This window comes from Zingiber officinale, chromosome 1B, assembly GCF_018446385.1.
Source record: "Zingiber officinale cultivar Zhangliang chromosome 1B, Zo_v1.1, whole genome shotgun sequence".
Lineage (NCBI taxonomy): Eukaryota > Viridiplantae > Streptophyta > Magnoliopsida > Zingiberales > Zingiberaceae > Zingiber > Zingiber officinale.
The window spans coordinates 14247899-14261293 of NC_055986.1; the positions used below are offsets into that span (position 1 = coordinate 14247899).

The 13395-nt window shown below is 36.6% G+C and overlaps 1 protein-coding gene across 1 annotated transcript; it reads right to left on the reverse strand.

Annotated features, from left to right (window-relative positions):
• Nucleotides 1–1189: 1189 nt before the first annotated feature.
• Nucleotides 1190–10066, reverse strand: LOC122029178 (uncharacterized protein ycf23-like). The gene is made up of 8 exons (XM_042588144.1): nucleotides 9986–10066; nucleotides 9847–9906; nucleotides 9666–9755; nucleotides 9481–9588; nucleotides 9283–9405; nucleotides 1963–2079; nucleotides 1332–1427; nucleotides 1190–1219 (listed from the first exon to the last, which is right to left on the reverse strand). Exons 1-8 carry the CDS (start codon nucleotides 10064–10066, stop codon nucleotides 1190–1192), a joined length of 705 nt encoding a protein of 234 aa, XP_042444078.1.
• Between the last annotated feature and the right edge of the window lie 3329 nt (nucleotides 10067–13395).

Consider the following 13395-nt stretch of genomic DNA (forward strand, 5'->3'; position numbering starts at 1 on the left):
ATGGAAGATATTGTATTATTACCATTGCTGGAAGTGAATCCTTGTGGTCAAGTCCAAAATTTTCAATTATATCTTTCATATATCGCATGATATAAAAATCACATTGCTCCACATCCGGTTGTTGAGGAGCCTATGTTAGAAAAGAAATATTGGAATAACTCCTTCGAGGATAGTGAAATAGTTGCTAATTAAAAGGACATACCTTGACACTACCCATGTTGGTTGTTTTTCCTTCCCGCCTCTGCATTATACATTTTCAAGGCCTTTCATGCATATAACCCATGGATATTGTATTGCCACATCAAAATACATCCATGTTTCAACAAAGGTAAGAAAAGAAGCCAAAAAACTTGCATGTTGACAATATATTTCCAATCTTGATCACGAATGCGGTGACCAAGAGGATCTAACAAAAAATTAATCTCCTTCTCAACATTGATGATAGCCAAAATCCAGTGAAAACTACACAAAGAAATATAATTAGTGTATATATGCATCCTGCAAGTTCTCAAAATATGCAAGTGAGAGTGATATATAATGTTATTCTTACTCACCCAACATTGCATGGCACAACGACCAATTGGCCAGTTGAGGTACCAATTAGCCTACTGCTTAAGTAAGAAGCCCTTTTATTCAATTGTTCTTGGATGAAATTTTTATTCTGATTTCTTGATGGTACATACTCCATAGGCACTAGATCCACCAATCTAAAATCCTGCAGCAACATCTTTTCCTGCATCTTTCTATACAGATGCCTACAATTGAAAAATATCCCCAAAAAATGATGAAATCTAAATTAATGAAACATATAAATAAAGTCTAATTCGATCAAAAGCTTACCACATATACACAACTATGCAAGTGTCTGTGATTGGCTTCAATTCACAAAAGGGAATTATGTCATCACAGTTAACATGGACTGTGCGCTCCATGCCAAATACATCAGGAACTAATTCCCAAATCACATTCTCTGTTTCATCAAGACGCTGAAAATAACTATATAAGATGTGTAAGGGTCTTGGCATATTGGACGATTGTAACTTAGACTTCTCTTTTCTGTTATCAACTTTTTTCTTCCTAGTCTTCTACATATGTAGGTGCAACCATATATACTAGATATGTGACATACTTTAAATGTACACAAAATTTAGACAACACTTTATCACATTTACCTCATCCTGCATGTTGATCAAGTGTACAGGCCAAGCCACATGGCCACCTACAGCATCCCCAATACTCTGACATGCAGTTGTGATTGCATTAGGTAGTGGTGCTGATTGATCAATTGCTTTATCAATGGCGATTCTCATGCAATTCACGGGTAATGGAACATCATCAATAAAGTTGTCAGGTCCATTAACAGAGACAATTGTCCCATATGCAACAGTCTTGTCGTTAGGCTGCAATAACAACATCACTGCTTTTACCTATAAGACAAACAATTCATGAATCATCAACATATAGTACTTTACAAGCCTCATTAGATACTAACGATGGGATAACAATATCAATGTGAAATATATATTTAACTTGTAAAGCCGAATCCTTCTCAATAAATTTCACATCATCATCATCATGTTCATCTAGGCCTTCATTTGAGAGGCGCCTTTGAAGTTCAACTTCAGGTTTTATATTGAGGAGGCATTGCGGGTTGACTGAGTAGCTACCGTTCTCCTCACTCTCAAATTCTCGACCAGATAGTCTAAACACCATTGCTTCCAATTTTTCTATTCTTTCACCTTGCTCAGAAAGCATAGCTTTTGCCTCCTTAAACTCTTTCTGTTGCCTATCATAGGCATCCTTATCAATTTGCACCTTCCCTCTAGCAACCTTGAAGAAGGATGATGGAGTGGCATTTGCTCCTATGCCTCTCACACGTCCACCATGTTTGTTATAATTCAAGGCCTTCGTGAGATATATCATATATGTACAAACAAGCAATTTATGTATACTTTTGCTTACAATCTTATTCACTATTTGTTTCAACTCATCGCCAACAAATTCCCTTGCTTTGTTGAGTCGCCCTCTCTTCCAGAGGATGGCTCTGTTTATCTCATCGCCATCACATAAAACACTGGACTGTAAACAAAAAACCACATGAAGTCAACGTACTCAACACCGACTTCAACAACCATAAGTAGGAATTTAATATTTACTAAATACTTACTATTTCTTCAGACAAAGCCGCATATCATTTTCGAGAAAGACGGTGAGGGTATAAGTTTGCCTTGCTTCTTTGACTTTGTAGTTCACTTTTTTTCTACAAAGTGATAGATGCATTATAACCACATATATCAACTAGAGTTAAAAGAGACCACCTTAAACAACTTACTATAAAGTCTTCAGACATCCGATTAATCACAAAACTACTCCAATCTTCAGGTGAAATGCAATACCCTTGAGGTACCTTGTTGAGAAGCTTCGGATTATTTCTATTTGGTTGGATGAATGTCCTGGTGAGGTGAGTTTTATACTGACTCCACTTTGAATTTGCAGAGCTCAAACACCCATTCCTCCATTTTGGGTCCAGTTGGTATGCCAACTACACAAACAAATATCTTAAGTAAATAAATAAAAGAAAAGAAAAAAATACATCACATAAGAAAGTATCATGTTACTTACATTGACGGATTCCCATATCATGTTCTTAACTTCATTCGGCACCTACTTCCAAGAGTGGTAATTAATATTCACTTTTTCCTGAGCAAGCACACCAATAAAACTCTGCAATTCAGAAGCCTTTTGGCCCACTAGCTGCCCATACTCATTAAATTTCACACTTTGTTTAACTCCCTGAACCCTTTGAACAACAAGCTTATTCATTTGTGTACGACCTCTTTTTGATCTTGTTGTTTGGGTCGTCCTGTCTGATCCTATGTCCTGGCTATCCTCAGAATTTGTTTGTGAATTCTTATCTTGTTCAACTATCTCATCATCACGTGCTGATTTGACCTTTTTTCTAATGTTCATAGTGTCCAAAACCTAGTCATAACAGTGGGGGAATTTGAAATAGAGCATAGCATATCATTCAAAATCACAACAAAGTAAACATTCATATATTTAAAAAAAACTACTACCAAACAATGAACCAAAGTTACCAAAATAAAGTAAATAGTCACATATATAAACAATAAATAAAGTTACCAAACTAATCCCATCACAATCTCCACGAATACAGGGTGGTTCATTGTCATCAGTTTCATCAATATCCATTGATGACATCCATTTTGTGAAGCATTGGTAGTGGATTGAAGGATCTCCCAACTTATCATCAGTGATGTATTCAAAATACTCTCTATTTATAGTTGAAAGTACAATAGACCATGTGGGATCTTGAGGGTCTTCTACATAAAACACTTGCTTCGCTTGAGTGCCCAAGATAAATGGGTCGAATTTGAATCCCATTCTCTTAAGATTTACAAAGGTGAAACCATTATCATCTACTCTAATACCAGTGTTATTCTCTGTTGAGATGTATATTAAAAGCCTAGCTTTTGGTCATGTCTACATTTAGTTAAATGTAGTTGTCCATTTAATTTATATTATAGATAACATGGTGTTTGATGTGACACAGAAGATCATGTTATCAGTTCCTTATAAATTATAAATAGTAGCTCACGACCAAGATGGAATGGGACAAACCATTGGAGTGGTTGTAGCGTAATTTGGTATTAGTTTATCTTAACTATAAAATTACACTAGTACACTATGTGTGTATTGAGCAGGACCATTTGAGGTTGTTTCTTTTTATACTAACTACATAAAAGAACAAAACCTCTATTATTATGGATGTGCGTACTCTTAATCCCGATATAATAACAAGCACAAATACTTAGTATTTATTTCTTTAATTTATCAATGGTGAGATTTAGTTCGTTAAATCAATAGGCCCGATAAGTTGGGAAATGATATTATTTATATGGTGTGTTATTGATTATAGAAGGAAACTGTGTCCTAGTAATCTAGGTTGATAATGTCCCCTTGAGGAGCTCATAAGGATTGTCATGTAAACCCTGCAGGTGGACTTAGTCCGGCATGATAATGAAGTTGAGTGGTACTACTCTTGGAGATAGATATTAATTAAGTGAGTTGTCAGTAACTCATTTAATTAGTGGACATTCGATATCTTAAACACAGGAAGATTAATGCACTCATGATAAGAAGGAGCCCATAATGTAATTTGGGATTGGTGCAGTAGTTCAATAATAACTCTTTAGTGATATGAGTTATTATTGATGAACTTGAGTTGGGTGTTCGAGGCCAACACAGGAAGCTCAAGTTCATCGGGAGACCAAAACTAATTTCTCCTCTCGGTCCCTGTTGTAGCCTCTATAAAGTCTTGTATCCACAAAGTCCACTTCTTACCCAAGTAATGGGCCGGACACAACCTTGCTTGGTGCAAGGGGGTCGGCCAAGCATTGGCTTGGAGCCCAAGTAGTGGCCGACTAAACCATGCTTGGTGACCAAGCATGGGCCCGCCCATAGGTAAAGAATAAAAGGAGTTTTTAATTTTATGTTAAAAACTTTCCTTTTATAGCCATCCTCATGGTTTTAAAAAGAGAGTTTTTAATTTTAAAATCTTTCCTTTTATAGCTATCTACAAAGAATTAAAGAGAGATTTTAATTTTTTTTAAATCTTTCCTTATTTGTAGTTATCTATAATATTTAAAAGAAAGATTTTAATTTTTGATAAAACTTTCCTTTTTTGTAACCATGATTTAAAAGAGAATTTTATAGGAGATCGGTGGCCGACTAGAAGGGGGGTTGAATAGACATGCCCCCCAAATCGAATGCTTCCTACGTATTTGTTAGTTGTGCAAGCGGAAATACAATAATACAAACACAAATACGAAAGCTAAATACTAAAGGAAAGAATACAAACCAATACACGTCGATGTAACGTGGTTCGGAGATAACTTGCTCCTACTCCACGGTTGTCCGTAAGGTGGATGATCCCTCAATCTGTCGGTGGATTAGTCCCCGGAAACTCCGGCTAGCACAATCCTCCTTGTCGGTGGAGAAACCTCGCCACAACTCGATCAAGAATACTTGGATTGCTAGAGCACTAGATGACTACTAATTAGGTTTTAACCAAGTCTAATTTCGTCACCTTGGTCGGCCATCCCAAGCTCCTTCTTATAGAGCTTGGAAGAAATCAGTAAGCTGATTTGTCCGTTACCAGTCGACTGGTCCTTGCACCAGTCGACTGGTGCCAGCCCAAATTGCTCTCTCAACGGCTCTCTACTAGTCGACGCTGCAGTGCATCATTCGACTGCTACAGTATCGTCGACTGCTATAGTACCCGTTGACTGCTACAGTACCCGTTGACTGCTACAGCACCCCCCGCGGGATTTTTCCCGAGTACAATCTCTCATGCACTCGTACCCTCATGATTCACTTGACTCTTCTTTGCAGCCTTGACCTCTTGCCTTCAACCTTACTTCCTTTGGCTCTCGTCCCTCGGATGCATCCAAGCCCGTGGCTCATCCCCAATGCCATCCTTCACGTATGCCTCGAAGTCGCTTCCCTCGGCTCTTGTCCTTGCTGCCTTGTCCACGGTCCCTCGGATGCTCCATCCTTCACCAGACCCGAAGCCGTCAACCTGAGTCACATGTGTATCCTGCAGTCCTGCACAACTCAAGTACACATATCAAATAACAAGGGTGAATCTAACTTAAATCCTTTGCCCAAACACCAAAACACATGGTCCCACGAACCATTGGGATTGCTCCAACAATCTCCCCTTTTTTGATATTTGGCAATACGTTTAAGTTAGGGAAAACATACAACAAATAATCATGCTAAAAATAATGGACTTATGATGCCAAGGCTACACACTTGGACTTACACCACCGAATGGACTTACGTTGCCAAGGCTACACAATTGGACTTACACCACCGAATCAAAATGCAACATGCATTGGAACCTATCCCAAGGCTCCCCCTACACCTAAGCTCCCCAATGAGCTAGGATTTTCCCACAGGAATTTTTAAGAACCCATCACAAGGCTCCCCCTTTGTAAAGGCATTTAAGGTTTTTCCAACTAAACCTTACTTCTCCCCCTTTGCCTAACATCCAAAAAGCTCTCCAACAATATCCCAATTGTTGAAAACTTATCATCCAAACTGACCCTAAACTCATGTATTTATCCCCCATGGATCTCATACATCTAAACGAGTTGACATTGTCAAGAACAGCACTGAAAAACAATATCAGGCTGGTATCAGTCGACTGACCCTATTGAAATCAACACACAGAAATATTCTGTGTTCGAAATCTACTGTTACCAGTCGACTAGTATCGGCACCAGTCGACTAGTATTGAAAAAATGAACTTACAGAGACATTCTATGCTAAAAAACGATGTTACCAGTCGACTGGTATCTGCACCAGTCGACTGGTACCCTATTTCTAAAAAAATCAACCTTTTTAGGCTAACTTCATAAATGCACCAGAAATTCCACAGACCTCCAAAAATTTCCAAATTTTGTGGAGAGGTCCGTTTTACTAGTGTTTACTTGGGAAAAATACATTACAAAATGTATCTATCACCAATCCCAAGATTGACATAAAATCCAAAACTAGCTAAATGGTTCAATTGAACTTTGACCTAAAGTCCTAGTTTTGGCTTCCTCTTGATGTATTTGCTCATACCAACCCATAATGCATCCCTAGCATTGGTTTATATGGCATCTATACATCCAAAATCAATTATCATGCTATATGACCCCAAATGTCATATTTCTTGCATGAAACACAAACCATGTGTGCCAAATCCCTAGGTTTGAGACTCAAGTCCGTCTCCAAACCATTTGGCACATTCCATGGCTCCTCTAAACTCCCAAGTAGTACCCACCTGAGATCCATTTGCCATGGGTCTCAAATTGACTCTTTGAGCTCCCCCTAGAGCCCTTAGCCTTAGCCGCCTCACTAGGTGACTCATCTACAATTGCTAGGCCACATCGGTGCACCTCCGGTGATACTTAGCCTACAAACCAAACCTTTTTAACCTTGTACACCTTGTCCTTGGTTAACTTCTCCTTACCTTGAAATGGATTTACCTTGCCATTTATTGGTTTTTCCTTGCTATAGTCATATGCGACCCTAGCATATCACTTTCCCTTAGCCTTGGAGACATTAGATCGGTATCCCAAACCCGATCTATTGTTGTTGGGTCTTTGGCTACCCAACACCATACCTAAACCCTTAGATCCAACATTGAATCTTTCTAGGGGTTTTCTCCAACTTATCAAGCTTTGCCTTCAAAGCTTGATTTTCTCTTTCACTACAAGAAAAAAGCTAAACAACAACGCTTTTTTGGCGTTGTCGTATGTACTTAAAAAGTGATGTTGTAGATGGTGTTGTAGAAAGTCATATCAAAGACAACGCTTTAAAAGCGTTGTGGTTGGTCACAAAGACAACGCTTTTTAAGCGTTGTCTTTTCGTTCTTAAAAAGCGTTGTTATAGATGCTGTTGTAAAAATGCACATATCAAAGACAACGCTTTAAAAGCGTTGTGGTTGGTCACAAAGACAACGCTTTTTAAGCGTTGTCTATTCGTTCTTAAAAAGCGTTGTTAAAGATGTTGTTGTAAAAATGCACATATCAAAGACAACGCTTTAAAAGCGTTGTGGTTGGTCTCAAAGACATTGTTTTTTAAGCGTTGTCTTTTATTACTTAAAACGTTGTCTTTTTAAATTTATAAAAAATAGTGTTTTTCTTAATTAAATAGCAAAAATTATAAAAAATACTCAAAATTTACATATAATTGAATATCCACAACCACAATCATTTTTATAATAAGACTATTTAACAAATAAATAAAACTTTATATTATACAAACAAAATGTATACATATTGATCCACAAATTAAATTTGTATCATACAAGTTATCCTTAACTTCATGACAATAATTTTTCAAACACACAAGTTTTACAAAACCTCATCATTGACTAACCGCTGTTGTTGGTGTCCATCGCATGGAATTGCTTCTTTAAGTCCAGCAATCTCTTCTTCTGAAAGGCTTTCAGCTATCACTCTTAGAGCCATCTTCTTCAACTTGTCATCAGCACACCTGGGGTTGTAGGCAATCAAGAAATTTTGTATGAAAACTTTCATACATGTAAATCTCGTACTAAATAATATGTCAATGTTATATATACATGTAATTCATACCGTAAGTGTGTTTATATCATAACTGACAAGTTTTCTTTAGGGCCAACTTCTACTCAAGCTCTTTAAACACTGCATCAAAATAAAAAAATTGGCATTAGTTCTGTGCTAAATGAAAATCATATTTAGAGGAAAAAGCGGGAGTGCTGTAGATGGATATATTAACCAAGCATATTAATGTTTGACCTGTCTTTACAAGTTCTAAGCATATATATTAACCAAGCATATAACCTAAGAGGAATAAGTTACAAAATGCTACTTGATGTTTGACCTGTCTTTATTGGATTTTGCGGCCCCGGTCTTCTTGTAGCTAGGCACAATGTAATACTTTATGTTGACTCTACCTTTGCAGTTGTTTCGGCTTGAGGAGTGGCAAAGAATGGTGGAGTAGAGGATGGATTTCAGGTATTCATCCGTGCCATCGAGGAAATGACTCCAGTAGGTGACTAGCATGTTGACCAGGGCATGCTTGGAGAAGATGACTTGTTTCAGAAGCTTTTTAGATCAAAGATACGAAGTGCATTGTTATAAAACTAGATGCACGAACACTTGCTTATACGGTTCTTGAAATAAAATACATTCGTAACCGTCACTAGCCCAAGCTCAATAAGGAAAATTCACGGTAAATGTGCATAGTATACCTCAGATACTGCAGATGATAGGGAAGGCCAGAAGACAGTTTGACGCAAATATTGAGATTGCCCAAGCCAATCCATGGTACTAATCCTGACAGCTCCTCCAAATCGCACTGACTTGATTGTGTCCACCCATCCTTGTTCATCAGCTTAGAACCTTTGAAAAGAAAACTGCATTGGGTACATGGAAAAAACAACAAAAAGGGAGGATAAATGATAGCCACCAACCTAATTGTTCACAAATATCTGTATAAGTTATTAAGGGTGTTCATAGCAGTTGATCCTTTAGCCCTGTCTGTTAGATGGTCAAATCTAGGCGCCAACTCAAAAATGTTGGCGTCCAAGTGTTAGTGTTCAACTACTTCTGACAATGAAGTAGTAGCAGATAATCAAGAACACAAGAGAATCTGAAAGAGTCTATATTTCTTTCACTAGTAGCAGATAATGATTAGATTAGAAAGCAAAAGAACGCATACCACACCAGCTGCTCCTGCTGTTAAAGCCATAGGTGCAGTGACAGCGCTTAATCCAGATGAGCACAGAACTGGAATCTGAACTACTCGGGAAATGGAGTATGCAGCTGCTAGCGTTGGTGTGGCCTACATTTTAAAGAGGAAAAATATCACATTTTTCATCACAAGTGTGCTAAGATTTCTTATTCGTACTGTTGTTACCTTCTCGATCAAACCAAGGACACCAGGTTTTGATGGACTTGAGTATTTCCCTCCTTCAGTTTGGATTATATCAGCACCTTCCTGTTCCAGCAACTCTGCTAGCTTCACCTTTTTAAATTGAACAAAAAACAACGAGAGATTGTGTTAGTGACAAATCTCAGTTTACGAGGAAATAAATGAGCTACCTGATCAGGGAGACTAAGCATGTGTGGCACGGTTACAGACAGTGTAATGGATGGAAGAATCCTTCTAGTTTCTCTAGTGAGCTTTAGAATCTGACAATGGCACCACAGAATAGTGACGAGATAGAAATAGCTGAAAATACTCGAGGAACTGCAAGGAAAAGTACGATCATGATTCATATACCTGTTCAGGGGAAAACTGAATTCCCATCTCGTAGAAAGAATCATAATTTCCAATTTCCACCTGCATTTAGCACAAGGATTTTAATGTTTGGTATGACAGACAATCCGATCGAAACCAGTCAAGTTCATCGCATCCTAACCATTTGGGCACCTGCTTCCACTGCAGAAGGAAATGCCAAAGGGTCCACAGAGGAAACACAAATCTGCAAGAACAAGATCATCATAAGAAAGAAGAGTCAACTCTGAAAAGTGATCGAAACAATGTAACGATTGAACAAGGTAATCATGCAGCGTTGGAACTCTGTCGTGAGCATCAAAGACCAAATATTACCAAATATTAAGATCACTGACAAACCAAATAATACCTTATTTTTAACAGCTATCTAGAGGATCTGGCTTTTTGACTTGAAGCTGGTTCAAAGAAGACAAATCAAATATACAAATACTAAGATGAAAGCATAATGAAGTAGTTAACTTTTTCTACTTTACCTGATTATAAGATCTACAGCTTCTTGCTCAGTATTTTGCTGCACGAGTAATTATTAGAAAAACAAACCCAATAGTGGAACAAAAGCTAGATAAAGAAACTAGATAATTTACACGGACAGAACTTTACAGAATAACATATAATACAGTGCTTTGTACTTGCATATTAATCCAGAAAACATCCTTTCACCTAAGTGACAATTTTTCCAAAACATCATCATTCACAAAACATCATCATTCACTAAAAATTTTCACAAGTTTTCAAACTTCAGTGACAACTTTTCTTTGGGGTCAACTGCTCAAGGTCGATCTGGTAACTATGCACTGCATCAAAAAAATTGGCATTAACTATGATTCCACCAAAAACCACCATTCCATGAACTTAAATCTAAATAGAATTATGGCAACTATCATTCCATACCTATTCATAAATATGATCTTGTATGCACTCCGCCAACTCGGACCGAACCTCATCAATTTGTTCACGAGAGTACCCTATTTTTGTGAACTGTGAGCATACACAATTTATGCTAATGGAAAAAATAATCAACACTGATCACTTTGCAATTTTAAATAGTTTATGTCAAATAATTTGAGATAAGCTAAATAATGTTACTATTGATTGCAGCGAATCTCTCTCAATAGTCTCAACTTCTTCAATAATTTCTCTCATAAATCGCACAAAAAAACCACATTGTTTCGCATCCGATTGTTGAGGAGCCTATATATAGTAATTAGAGTCAAATTGTTAATGAAAATTATACACATTACAATATATGTTAAACAAAAGTACACATACCTTAACTACTTCCCACTTAACATTTTTCCTACCTTTCCTTCCCTTGGTTGAATTAAACAATTTTAAGGCCCTTCATACGTTAAGAATATTTGTTAAATAAGATTTTTATTATAATAAATATTTACTAAAAGAAATCTGAACTCACATTTCCATTACGTATTTTGAATCATCATCGCGAATGCGGCAACTTAGGGAATCCAACAAGTAAATAGCATCCTTGTAAGGTTCAATAACACTAAGATTCCAATGGAAACTAGGCAAATACATAGGATTAGATCATAAAATTGAATAAATTATCGAAAGGAAGCAATTGAAAGTGATGTTTTACTTCTTGCTTACCCGACATTACATGGCACTAACACTAGTTGATCTGTTGATGCACTTGTCAGCTTATCTGCTAAAAGAGTTGCCCTTTGATTCAGGGTTTCAAGCTTAACTGATTTGTCTTGTGCCGCTTTTGCCGATATGGGAGTTTGTGAGGATTCATAAATCTGAATTTCTTTGTCTTGGTATCTTTCACCATCTTTTTATACAGACACCTATCATTGCAAAGAAAAAAATATTTAGATACTAAATAATAAAATTTAGATACAAAACACTCATAATAAGTTGGAAAAAATAATGATCACTCATAACACTAAGTTATGGTTGATGATAGTAACATCCATACATGAGAACTTACTATGAACAGTCTTGCATATTAAACATACCAGAAATGTATACATGCAAATTCTTTTATTTCTTGAGGACAAGCACATTTAAGATACTTAAAAATATACAAGAAAAAAGATATGAGCAAAGTACTTCCTGTCTAGAAGAACAAATGGCGTAAGGCAAACATTAAGGGCCGGTTGAAAATGAATGAGCTATATTTATGTAAAGTGTACCACATCAATTGATATTAGTAAACCTCTCAATAGAAATGATGAACTATTAACTTAATGAGAATAACATGGTATGAGAAAATTACTAGAAGTTGAATTTTTCAAGAGTAAACTTGTTCACACAACAATATTAGTAAACTTCTTCCAGTTCAAATCAGGGATTTTCTGTCTTGCTAGATATTAGAATTTCCCAGCAAACATAAAGCAATGCAGTAATTTCCCAGCATAAGTAAAGCAATGCAGTTGCAACTGAGAAAATAATATTTAGATACTAAATAATAAAATTTAGATACAAAACAATCATGTGGATTAAAAAATAATGATCACTCATAATAAGTTGGTGAAATTGTAACAATAAACCATAATAAGTTGCTAAAATTGGGAAGCAAACATGTGATGAAAAAGTTGCTGAAATTGCTTAAATAAACTTACTTACCATATGTAGGCAACGATCAAATTTCCTGAAATTGACTCCAAATGATACAAAGAATTGATGTCCTCAAGGTCAAGAAAAAGTTCACAATCTTCATCAAACACTTCATTATCTAAGCACATTGATATACATTTTCCTCCATCTAGAGCATGCTTCCTGTAACAATATAACATATGTAATGCTCTTGGGACACTTGTTGACAAAGTAGGTTTTGATTTTTTTCGCTCAAACTTCTTCCTTCTAGGCTTCTAATAATTTCAAATATAAACAAGTTAGATATAGCTAGGTTGAATAATAATAAAGTGGCAATATAATTAGAAATATAATAATAAAGTGACAATATAATTAGAAATATAATATCTCATATACCTCATCTTGCTTCACAATCTGCTGTTCAGGCCAAGCCACAACAGTTCCTATGGCATCACCAATTACTTCACATTCACTTGGAATTGGATATGGCAAAGGAGCGGATTTGTCCACTGCTTGATCAATGGAGACTCGAATGCAATTCTTGGGAAATGGAATACCATGAAGCATTTTTTCCATGCCATTGAAACAAACAATTGTACCATATGCAAGAATATTTGAGCAAGATTCCAATGTCAATGCAACTGATTGACCCTAAAATATTAAAAAAAACATGTTGATTATATTTAGTTTATAATGCTATAATAATAATGAATATCACTATAACTTGTATTTTACCTGTAAAACTTCGTCTTTACCCACAATCTGTACGTCATCTTCTTCAATATTCTTCTGATGAAACTTCACCGAGCAACTGCCTTTGTCATCAATTGAATTGTCCCATTCACCCCAAATCCAAATGACAGAGTTGAAGGCTTTGCAGCAGTAGGAGCGGAGAACATAGATGCACTGGAGGGAGTTGATGTAGCAGCATTGGTAAACCCAAAGGAAGGTTGGGACACAGCAGATGTCGGAGTC

What these genes read in the sequence shown, in the direction of transcription:
- LOC122029178 (XM_042588144.1), bottom strand. Translation starts at nt 10,066, where the DNA reads ATGATCTTGTTCTTGCAGATTTGTGTTTCCTCTGTGGACCCTTTGGCA. An exon ending in TCCTTGGTTTGATCGAGAAG is followed by an intron (nt 9,406 to 9,480) that starts GTAACAACAGTA and finishes TTTAAAATGTAG; the next exon opens with GCCACACCAACGCTAGCAGC. An exon ending in CTGACAACTTTATTGATGAT is followed by an intron (nt 1,220 to 1,331) that starts GTTCCATTACCC and finishes GGGATGCTGTAG; the next exon opens with GTGGCCATGTGGCTTGGCCT.